This window comes from Triplophysa rosa, linkage group LG21 (assembly GCF_024868665.1).
Source record: "Triplophysa rosa linkage group LG21, Trosa_1v2, whole genome shotgun sequence".
NCBI lineage: Eukaryota > Metazoa > Chordata > Actinopteri > Cypriniformes > Nemacheilidae > Triplophysa > Triplophysa rosa.
The window spans coordinates 6,444,192-6,456,696 of NC_079910.1; the positions used below are offsets into that span (position 1 = coordinate 6,444,192).

The 12,505-nt window shown below is 38.5% G+C and overlaps 1 protein-coding gene across 1 annotated transcript; it reads right to left on the reverse strand.

Moving 5' to 3' along the window:
• Positions 1 to 1,443: 1,443 nt before the first annotated feature.
• Positions 1,444 to 9,681, reverse strand: tbx18 (T-box transcription factor 18). The gene is made up of 8 exons (XM_057363486.1): positions 9,228 to 9,681; positions 8,251 to 8,425; positions 7,723 to 7,824; positions 7,207 to 7,378; positions 6,581 to 6,748; positions 4,976 to 5,040; positions 3,666 to 3,760; positions 1,444 to 3,308 (listed from the first exon to the last, which is right to left on the reverse strand). The coding sequence occupies exons 1-8, from the start codon at positions 9,448 to 9,450 to the stop codon at positions 2,659 to 2,661; spliced, it is 1,650 nt and encodes a 549-aa protein (XP_057219469.1). The 5' UTR covers positions 9,451 to 9,681; the 3' UTR covers positions 1,444 to 2,658.
• Between the last annotated feature and the right edge of the window lie 2,824 nt (positions 9,682 to 12,505).

Consider the following 12,505-nt stretch of genomic DNA (forward strand, 5'->3'; position numbering starts at 1 on the left):
CATGTCTGTAATTATCAAGCAAACCTGAACACCTTGATTAGATGATTCAGGTTTGATTGGGGTTAAAGCTGAAATCTTCAGGACGGTGGATCTCCAGGAGTAGGGTTGGTGACCACTGATTTAGATGCTTTCTGCCACCAGTTCGGTTCCGCCCACAGAATTGCATCACACTGTTTGCAAACAAAAATTCTATTGAAGGCATCTGAACGTGAGGAGTCCTCCCAGATGAGGTCGTCAGGTGAAAGGTCATCACGTGAGTCATTTATTTATGGTTAAATTATTATTCATTAATTTTACTGATAGTTAGATTGAGCAGGCCTTCACAAAATGGCCTTTAATTACATTTTTTTTTTGCCTTGACAAAAGGGCATTTTCGGCATTAAGGGCCAAAGAGGCAGGTGCTCAAGCACCCTCCGCCCCCCCTGCACGTGCCTGGTACACAAGCTATATCAGTACATCGTAATTTCATCTGTAGCCGAGTTGTTACTTTATGCCTGGATATGAAAATCATAAAAAATAAAAAAGCTCTCTTGACATTCACAGACGCTTCTCTCTCTCTCTGTGTGTGTGCGTACATGTGTAAATATGTAATATGTATCACATATCTACTAATAATGAGCCAGTAATGCTAGGTGTGTGTATATACGGTTATGGTTGTACGTGTGGTTGCCTACCATGGGGGGCTGTCACCTGTTAGTCAGATACAGCAAGCCAACCATTCCTCTGTTCTAAAATAAAAAGTACTCAACAACCTTCTCTCTCTGCATATGTTGTGTGTCTGTCACCTTCAGTCTGTGACAGGTGTCTTGCTAGTTCTGCAGTGCAGAACGCATGCTGTGGGTCAAACCAGCGCATGAGCTAGTCCCATAGCACCACAAGACTGCTAGTAAAATATCCCTACTATTTATGTATTATATAAAGTTGTAAAATAAAAACACTTTACCCACTATCTGTTATTAGGTATCTAATTTGTTGTATATATTAGATGTTTAATGTGAAAAAATTCAGAAACTCAATGTGAAGCTACAGATAATCTCTCGCTCTCTCTCTGAAACCTAGCCATATTGCAAGTGCATGAAGACGATCCATGTAATTTCACACTTGTTTATGGTTTTCACATAAACAGCATAATGTTGCTAACATGTTTGATCTCTTGGGGGCAAATGCCCTCTCTTTTTACATTTAGCTCTTGAACAATTTTCACTACATATTTCACTGTTTAAACTGTTATACTGGTTTTGTTGCCAAAAGAACATTGACACCTAATGTCTTCTCATGCATCAGTGTTTTGCTTGCATGCGTGTGTGCACCTCGGAGCCCCTGGTGGTATTTTTGATTTGTTAGGCATTCAGAACCTTTGCCTGACCCCAAGAGAACTTCCAAGCCTCTGATGCTGAAACACACAAATGCACGAACAAACACAAAACTCCTCCATTATCCTTTACCATATTGATATATTTTATTTGGCTCAAATATCTTTCTTTCTCAGGCCAACCAGTCTCAAACATGGAGAAAGTATCTGTTGTGGCCATTCCGGCAAGAAGCCCATCACTTAAAAAGCAAGTATTTATATTTGCCATAGTGTAAGTGCAAGTGAAATCTTAACACAGTATTAATAATATTCATCTTCATATTCGTGAAGAATTACATTAAAAAGACAGGCGTAGCGAAAGCTAACATGTCCAAAGGAAAATCTAAAAAAGTGATTTTTACAGTCCTTGGAACCTGTACAGTAAGAGAGAGCTGACCTGGAATCAGCACGTATCTCATGGCAAGACTATAATCCTTTTGCAGAATCCCATTGGTTGTATTTATAAAGTGTGAGAATTATCATCCTGGATCAGATTTCCTTCTGCCCCGTCCGTTCCAAGACACCAGACAGCAGTGCTGATCCAGCAAAAGCCCTTCAATTTGGAGAGAATTTGTAAACACTAGGCCACATTTCCTTATTCCAACCCTAATCCAGTTTCAGATTAAACCACATTAACAGCTGTGGACGCTGGTTGGATGTATTTGAGGTGAAAACCTCAAAAAGTCAAATGTCTGTCAAACATTCAATAGGTGATTGTCAGCATAGTGACCACTTTCATTTCTACAAGTACTTTGAATGTAACAATTAGTTTTTAAACCTGTGTTTCTTGATTGATAATTACTCCTTTGTGACATCATTTCCTGTTTTTTGGCTCCCCTGCACTCATCTTAAGTGCCAAAAATTGTTTCATTGTCCATTAGAAGCTGAGGAGGACAGACTCACATTTGTTGAACTCCTCACACTCCTATGGCTGTTGTCCTGTTTGTGCTGTAAAACCATGTGTGCATGTGGAAAAGTGTGGGTGTGTAAAGCATTTTTACATTTTCAGGCACTTCTCTTACCCTGATGTCCAGTAATGGTCATTTCTGTATACAGTTCATCAGAATGACTATTTAAAATATCCTCAATGTAAAATCTTTACACAATACATAACTGAGATTGCGGACTTCTCACAATTGTCCTTTTCCCTATATGCCATTGTCTTTTTTTCTTTGTGATATCCTTTTGCGAGAGTGAAATGTCCAACAGGTTATAAATTATGACATTAGAGAATACATTCTCATCAGAGTTTTGTCCTCTTGTCTATAAAGTCCATTGGAGAGGTTTTGTTCTTCATGGTTCACAGTTCAAGCCATGTGTGCTGTTACCTGGGAGGCGGAGCTTGTCAACCCCAAAGTCCTCGAGTCAAAAAGATTCTGTTGACTACTACTGAGCATATGAAGACCATCCACAGTGGATAAAAGTTGTCTGTCCGTCAACGTTCCGCTAGGGGAGGAGCCTAGGAATGAACTTTGTGTGGCGGCTGCCTTTTCAGGGCTGGTGGCCAGTCGGGGAGAAGTGGAGAAGTTGTAACCGTAGAGACCATATGGACTGTGCAGGCGGAACCCGTTATAAGATCCTTGTGTGCTTTGATTGGTGGAGAAGGCATTATGAGTATGGCTGGGCATTAGGTACTGAAGCTGGGAGGTTGTGCTTGGCATGCTGTGGATCTGGATTGGCAGGCCGCTTTGTGTGCACGAGAAAGCCTCGCTCTCAGCCCCATAAGTGGAGCTTCTTGTAGTGGAAAAGGCATCTGCTCCGGGACTAGCCAATCGACTGTAGGATTCTGCAGAGAGAGGCGGGGCATAGCGATGAAGTGGGTGGCTTGTTCGACTGCAGGCGGAGTAATCACAAATTGGCCCCGGCCCAGAAGCTAGGTGGAAAGTAGGGGAAGAGCATGAGGATGAGGACAGCAGATGCGCTGAGGACCCGACCACACCGTGGGAAGGAGCTGCACCTGTAAACGATAGCACACAATGTCAACACAAAAGTGTCTCTTTTGCAGATCAAGGATTTTACAAATGCAACTATAAATAAAATATATACGTGCACACACATAAAACTCTATACATTTGTCCATAGTGTTCAGTTTATTTCATGCTGCCAAGCTTTTTCATAGATCCAATCATTTCCAACTGAGAAAAACAAGTGCTGTGCTACATTTCCCCCACTGAATATCCTTTTGCACTCTCTATAATGCCAGATCGAGGAATTGTTCAATTGTCTTCAGCATGCATTAATTCATTAAACAAACAAACTCAAAAACATGTAACAATGAGTCAAATCTGGGAAAAAACATACACATATGTAGTACCTTGTTTGGTGAGTCCAGGAATGTCCTCAAATGTCAGAGTCCTGAGTGAGGGCCTCCAAAATGCGTATGACTCAACCAAAGCCTCTAGTCCCATCCTGCAACACATAACCCTTTTTGCTCAATACAGGTTTTATGACACCTATCCATTAAATACAGTATACAGGCATGCCAAATATACATACAAATACAGAACAAAAGGAGGCAATTGTGATTTAGTAAATTTCCTAGTAAAATCGAAATTGCTCTCAATTCAGTAAGCAGCAAAGCCCTGCAGCTGGCTAACCTTTCCAACAGCGCGTCCAAAACTGGCAGCCATCTTGGCGTTAGGCTCTTTCCTTATCAGTATATATTTAGGCAGTAAAGTAGAGTAGGTAATGAAGAACATAAAGTGTGTGTGTGTGACGGCAAGGCTATAATTATTTTCACATAGCTTTATCGCTGGGATCAGATGTAGAGTGCAGGAAGCCACAGTTAAAGCTTTACGAGGAGAGAGAAAGAAATGAGAGGGGGGTATTTTCTTGCTTTTTCTGGAAGTAATGGTGGTGCTGGGTGCTCCTTGTTAGCGTGGACGTTACCCCACCCCCTCCGCAGTACCACTCAGGCGATAATTCACACAAGATGCCTCAACTTGTTTCGGTCCCAGTTTTATCAGCCACACCACTTGAACTATCAAGTGGCCGAGTTTGTTTAGCAAACTGCTTTAACTTTTCCTGTAACACTGAGCCACGGGCTCGGCCTGAGTGCTCTACGGGCCATCGCGGAGTGACGGAGAAGTGGATGTATGTGGTCTACTGTGATTTAGCGGGGTGTTAAAAACTTTCTCGTTTAAAAATAATGAGCAGGGTAAAACCTCCCCACTGAGTTCTCGAGCTTTATTATGCACTGCCTTCATTTCCTGTTTGCACGTTTAGTGTTTATTTCCCTCGTTTTATGTGAAGACAGATTATTTTTATTCTGGACATTTTTTCATTTTTTGTGCATGGAGTAACAGCTTTTAAACGTGACGCTGCATTTATGTTTATTTTGTCTGGACATCACTGGAATGTTGGTGGTATTTTCTGTTTGGTTAAAGATGTCTTTCCCTTTTGGATAAACAATTATCTGATAATCCTTTATTATTGTCTGAATGTTCTGAAATAACAGTGACGTTGGAAGAAGCAAAAACCTTTTTGTAGCATATATAAAAAAATGTAATTTCTATAGCAAAATAAAATGTAGAACTGACTGATTTAGAAATAGTAAAGCATTTCCCAGGATAAGTAGAATAACACAGATCTGTATACAATAACAGCTATAAAATAACTATTTACCTGTTTCTTCCTGAGTCTCTGAAGCCTTTTGCAAATGGATTCCTGTCGATTTTCAGTCTTGTTATCTGTAAAACACACAAAACACATTCTCCTTACTGACCCAAAGCCTGTGATGCCAAATTCTCTGACCTAGTACCAGTGACCCCTATCCCACAATGCAATGTGTGTGGGATTATTTTTTATAAGCTTTTTTGCTTCTGTGTGTGTGTGTGTGTGTGTGTGTGTGTGTGTGTGTGTGTGTGTGTGTGTGTGTGTGTGTGTGTGTGTGTGTGTGTGTGNATGTGTGTGTGTGTGTGTGTGTGTGCGTGCGTGCGTGCGTGCGTGCGTGCGTGCGTGTGCGTGCGTGCGTGCGTGTGCGTGCGCGTGTGTGTGTGTGTGTTTGAGAGAGAGAGAGACAGCATGTGTGTTGTGTTTTTATAAACCCAGTCAAATGGATGACATAATTTCTAAAACTTAGAATATGATAAGATTTCAAGGTATGTATCTAACACACATTCTGGTACAAATCTGTGGCAGCAAACAAAAACCTAAAGAAAAACTAAATAACATGTCTAAATTTCTATTTTACTGTTGGAATATTAAAAGCCTCTATCACTACAAAATCACAAGGACCATAATAATGTCAAACAATGTGGACAGTATTTTATATACAGTAGATTTTTATATTAATAAAATTTCAACCTTTTAAAATGAAGGCCCTAAGCAAAATCGTCCTCGTGGTTAATAAAACCCACAAGTGCAATTCATCCATCGCTTCTAAACCATAGGCCCAGGAATGTCAATAAATATCCCTAAATAAACACATATGTAACTCGTTTTTTTTTTTTTATAAATAAATTGCTCTTTATGGGGTGCTGCATACTCTGTCCTTCTCTTATGCTTTGATCTGTGAGCTGAGCGAGAGCTCTCAAAACCCGGCTGCCTTAGGCAATTTGTTTAATTATTTTAATAATATATCATGCAAATCAATCAAAAATAATAATAAAATGTAAACTTGGTTATTTGACCTAAAAAGAAAGTTCAGCAAGTTTCTTATAAAGAAAAGTGTTGTTACAATACAACAGCTGAAGTAAGACTCTGTGAGCAGCCCAATGCCAGAAAAGGTTTCTTGTATAAAGATTTTCCATCTCATGGTTGTACCTGAGGCCAGAGCAAAATAGTTTTTTGCAAAAAACTACTTATGCAATTTTGCTTGCATATTTCTTGTAATGCAATAGTGTTTTATTGTATAATAATAATGACATTTCTGTTGAAATCATTTCAATTATATTAACACATCAAAGCTTTTTCCTTAAACTATTCTTAATTTCTCTCTGGAGCATTTACTGTACACAGACCTCAAAGACCAGTTGAGCCCGGCATGCTTTGACTTATCTAAATAAATATAGTTTTCTTATGGCAGATACGCTTTACTTCCATGTGCATTTGTTATATAAAATTCAAGCTGCAATAATACAACCCAATAAAGTGAAAAGGCACTGAGGCCTACAATTTTCTTTTCATTTAACTTCGAGCCAATCTGACCCTCTGTTGCTGATGTTATGATTTGCCAAACCATGTACTGGACCATTATGAGAGAATGTGTTGTGTTGCGTTGAAAGTTACCTGTTGATTTTGGTAAGCAGTCACTGTTGTGAAGACAGTTTCAGGAAAGGAGAATGACTTGACACCATCCCCAGTGGGAACTGCCTTAACGGGTGAGAGTTCTTCCCCGCACTCCTTACGGATGACGTGGACACGGGGCTGGTACTTGTGCATGGAGTGCAGAATGATCTGGAAAACATTACATCGCGCATCCGTGTTTAGAGTGGGAAACTGAGGAATTACCAAAGCAGTTTTCTACCTCAATAAAAACACACATGCCTCCATTTTCAAAGGCCAAATAGCGCTTTAACTGCCTCGCCCTGGGGATGCTTTCAATTGAGTTTGTTTACAACCCTCAACATTACAACATGTTTGGGCCTTTAAAATAATACAGCAAAACAAAATGCACGCCGGGCGACAATGGCTTGCATGTGTGTATGAGGTGCATGAAAAGAATTGTCTAATTAGAACATTAATTCATTTCAGGATCACAAAAGGAAATTATGAAGGTCTGCCAATGAACTGATAAAAGTCTGCGTGTATAAACTGATGCCTATGCCGTTTTCCTTATTAAAATGTATAATGTATAAAAATAGCTAGTTTTATTTAGCAACATTTTTTGGATATATAAATGAAAGAGTTCTTACATGGCCTTGGTCGTCCAGCTCATTATTGGTCAGTTTCAGTTTGTCGAAGCTTATAACTTGACGCATCCACGTCTCACCGGAAGCAGGAGAATCAGGATGAATGTAGACTCGAGGCGGGACCGGAGAATCTGCGTTTCCCGCAACCATCCACTTTGAGCTGTGGTACACGTACCTTTAAAAAGCAGCAAAAATAAATTTCACACAGCTGTAGAAAATGTTCAGATACACAGGGCGGTCCGATATAAATTAACACGCTATGAATTTGTTTTGACTGCAGTTGTCGCATGACCTTCAGGTCCCGGAGGTCACGCGCCCAAAAGGGCATCGCAAAAGGCTGAGGTGAACATGTCAACAATGTCTTGAAGTGCCATTTGTGGAGATAGTTAGTCCAAAATGTTCATTATTGTATTCGCATTTTGGAACACAAACTGTTAGACTGTTTCGATCATTTGTTCGCTAAAATGCTTAAAGCAGGGCCAACTGGTAATATAAATTTATTGAGAATACACTGCTCACCTGTACCGTTTGTTGTCGACAGGAACAATATCCATAGCGATATAATACTGCTGATGAGGATCTAGGCCTGTAATCTTAACCCGCATTGCGGGAAACATCCGCCTGGAATAAAAATATTAAATTAATCTTCACGTTATACTTTTTTTTATTCAAGCAAAATGCAAACAACCTTCGAACATTTTTACATATATAAATTAGCCTACCTTGTTTATATATATATATATATATTAACCTATAGCTTCGCGTAATTTATTTAAATTCATTTTAACATCATGCAAAAATTGCTTTTGTTATAGGCCTATATTTAATAAATGCGTTTTGGATGCAAAAATAATAAGGCTACTGTTTAGGCTATTGCAAATAAAACTTGATTTTGACAACTTTTAATCTAATCTTTATAGTAGGCTAGTATCCAAATATAAATTTTGCATATGGTTAAGAAAACACTTTGTTTTATTTTATTGCTGCAATTTGTTTTATTTTATTATTTAACATTATAATGCTGTAAGGTGTGTGTTGGTGATGCACCTGCCGGCTTTAGTGATGATCATTTCGGTTCCTATCTCGTGGAATCGCTTCCATAGGTCTGAGCCCTGCAGGTCCACGCGCATCTCCTCCCCGGAGCTCGTGCCTGATTGTCCGAGGACATGAGAGCCTTGCGATGCCGATTGTGGGCTATCCAGCAACACGTCTTCAGAATCCGCTAAACAGAAATTAGCTTACATAAAACATACTTTGAGTAACAGTTGTTAAACTACCGCCCTATAACATGCCTTTTTGTTTTCAGTAGACACTGAATTTATATAGGTTCCTGATGATCACATTTTAAATATAAATCAGACATTGCTGCATTTATAAATGTATAGGCTAAATGTAGTCTATCTCACCGGTCTGAGCGTTATGCTTGATGGTAAATGGAGAAATATTTTCATTTCAAGATAGGCACAGTTTGGTGGAAGAACTTTTTAAGCATCAAAACGAAACTTCGAATTTATTTACTACATTTAATTCCATTCGTAGCACAACACTTATTTGTATTTACGCTTTCGTCATTGCGAGGTAATGAGAGTGTTTATGATTGTGGCCAAACTCATAAACACAGAATAGCTTAGTCACTCGCTTAGTGCCCATATTTATGAGACTCATATGCTATTTTGCTTCACTGAATGCCTCATCTTTTTTTTGACAATGCTTGGCAGGAGAAATTACAAATTTAGAGAGGTATTTTCCACTAAATAATGTATTTATTTTTATCCTTTTTACATGGAATACTATTCTCTTTAATGTTAATAACATTTCCGTATTTATTTTATATTTAAAAATATAATATCGGCTATTAATTTAAAGAAGACAACGAATAACAGTCTCTATTTTCAGTGCGCATGTTCAGCTTCTGTTAGTGGACCAGTTACTCCCCTAGTACAGGTTTGTTTTTCCCCCTCAACATGCATAACCCCGTTATTCTTTAAGGGCTGATTGTACATGTCAAAAACACAGTTACTTACGGGATTCGTCGCTAGGGCAGTCTATCTCGCAACTTCTTGAGCAAGTTCTCCCACCCTGGGCTTGCGAACTTTCTGTCAGGTTCGACACCTCGTTTTCTTCCTCAAAACAGTTTTCGTTGTCCTCCTCCAACTTTCTTTTTTTCTCCGTGCCAATGAGCGCTTCCACCGAAAATGCGTGCGCCTTGAGGCTCATCGTACACGGGGACCGTCGTTTCTCAGCCATGGTTACAAACCGAGGATTGTCCGAAATGTTTCGCGCAGAAAGAGAGAGAGAGAGAGAAGTTCACCAGAAGTGCATTCGCAACAGCACTTAATATAGCATTCCGTTAGTTAGAATAGTCCGTCTCAGTAGCTAATTAGCACGGGCCAGGTGACATTACAAAGCGTTCCTGGCCAAAGACCCTGAAAATGAAGCGACAGTCTATTTGAAACAGTCTCGTCGGTCTGTCAACGCGCACAGACACCGAGGCAGTGTCATGGATTCGTTAAAGTGCCAATAACAGAGTATGAGAGGGGCGGGGCTACTGCACGTCAATCATGCACGGTTTCTGCCAATAGGCACGCGGGGTTTCATCCCCTCGTGGAGAGCGTTCCGCCCATATGTGGTAAAGCGCCCTGACTGAATGAATCATCTGGAGCTCACTGAACTCCAGTCATGCTCACGGCATTGCGATCATTTTCACACTGCGGCTGCAAATGCTCCACATGCTTCCGCATTACCTCCCCACCAGCCCACGAGAGCCAATCATGTAGAATTATTACCAAATCTACGCCTGTATCTGCGTGAGGCTGGAGTTATTCAACCCAGTAATAAGCCATGTCAAATTAACCTGACGTGAGACTTGCAGATACGGTTTCTCAATACAAGTTCCCAAGAAGCACACGTTTTTACAACTAGACACAATTTCCTGGTACTATAAATTCCTTAAACAAATACTTGCTATTATATATCAATCTATTATTGTTTAAATTATTGACAGATATTTTTTAAAATTAAGAAACAATAAACAGTAAAGAAACAAAATATAAAATACGTAAATTTGGTGGGAAAATAATTTTAGTCTTACATTGTTTTCTATATTAATATTTTAAAAGCCATTTGACTTTTAAACGTAAAAATTCACCAGAGAGTTTGGAACCTTATTGCTCGTCCATTTGGAGAATTCGTGTCCGTTACCACGCGCATTTGAGGACATATGGAACAGTCCTACATACATGCACAGTGAAGGTTGACTTTCTGTATGTCGGTCATGGAGTAAAATTAAATAAAAAAAATCAGGAAAAACATTTTTCGCTTTGTAGTACTATTAGTAGGATATAGCATAGTTCATTGTAAATAAACAGTAGCCTAGCCTATTTGATTTGTTATGTTCGTTACAAACACATGCTGCATGAGACGGGAAACTGGCATTTAATGGCATTTAACACAGTTTTGTTATTTATTATGTTCGCACAATTTAGCGTACTTCATTGAATAAAAAAAAACATCCTGGAGCTCTATCCTCATTTCAAAGTCATTTAATGCGACGTAAAGGTAACCGTGAGTCTCTGATTTAGACTAGAGCACATTGTATACATCATCATATGTGGAATTTGCGTCCGATGATTTACAAGTTGAAATAACAAAGCAACTGTATCGTTGTGTCATTGTGCCGACCGGCGAAAAAGTAAATAGCCCTAAGAATAATCAAATTCATGTTATAGCCTATTAAGTGCTCGCCTAAACGTGGTAGAACAGAGCTGTGCACGCACATTTTTGTATGAAGTAACAGCGGAATATTTGAAAAACCTAATAAAAATAATCTGATTAGTTAAAAAAAAATACAACGTTACATTAATAATTGTAATTATTTAAGCAGAATGAATAATTACAATTTAGTAAATTATATTTAGTGAATACAATTAAACTCTCAAAACATGTCAGTAACATTCTACATGATATTTTAAATGAGAAACCAAATTAAGAGTTTTGTTTTAAACTCATCCCCAATACGTGTAATGCATTTTACAATACGGAAAATGAAACCATGTATTTTTCTTCGAAATAAATGATTATTATTGTATACAATATTTTTTGTTTTTATTAGCCATAACTATTACTATATTTGTTTACAATATGCATTTAAAGATAAACGTATTAATTACACTCTCTATTGCTCTTATTTGAACATCTAAGAACACACAATATGATTTTTAGCTATAATGTTAATGTATAATGTTAATGTGAGTTTACTATGGCGACTGTTCATATTATTATAAAAGCATTGAGGGAAAGAAATTACTACAATTTATGCAACGAATATTAAATTAAATAATGCGTTTAAATTAAGATTAATCAAATTATTGTTCTTTGCGATTTAAGTAGGGTGTATTTTGAAATTTCTTCTCTTTAGATTGGCTTTTGATTTCGTAGTTGATTTTCAGTAGTCACATGACAGCAGACAACGAAATAACAAAATTGTACTGTTAACGGGCCTGTTACTGGTTCTGTTCAATACTCTATTCGGACGAGTGGAATATAATCTGTTATGTGCGTTATTTGCTCACTGAAGAATTGGTACAACAAGCCAGTGTAGGAGAACCTTTTAGTAGCATATCCCTAAAATTGGATCTCGGAATAAAGAGGTTTGCAGTTCCTTTCCTATTTTTATGGCATTACACATATTTTTCATGCATTTTAAGCATACTTTTGTTTTTAATTTAACTGAAACACATTTAATGCATGAGCGCTCTCAGTGCACTGATGCCACGCGCCTATAATGACGGGCCTTTTATCTCATAATAACCCAATTTACCTGCGGATGTAATTCAGAGAAAACATTTTCATAGGCCTAAATTTTCATCCTGCTGTGGGCAATTAACAGACCTTTGTGTGATTAACTCGACTGTGAACTAAATGTAGACTAATTTACAGCTTCATTTACCAGAACATTTTTTTAAATTCAGTTTTACAAACGAATGCAATAGTCAACAGACAACATTAAAAGTGTAAATAAGTTCTTTCAGGTCAGAATCATTAAGGAAACCGAGAAACAGGTATGAAATTGGATTCATTAATGCTGTTGATAGCCTACCTCAATTTACACAAGTAGGCCCTCATGTGTCCAATGCGTTTGTTTACTAATCATTGCCTTTTAACCTCGGGCTTTGCTGGACCCAAACCCTCAAGGCTGGTTAAAGAGTCAGAATTGCTGTGTCTGGGCACCATATTGTTAACAGTTATTTTGCTAGTGCTAATGGCCGCGTGGCAGCCAGCCAAGGGCTTTATAGCGGAAGTG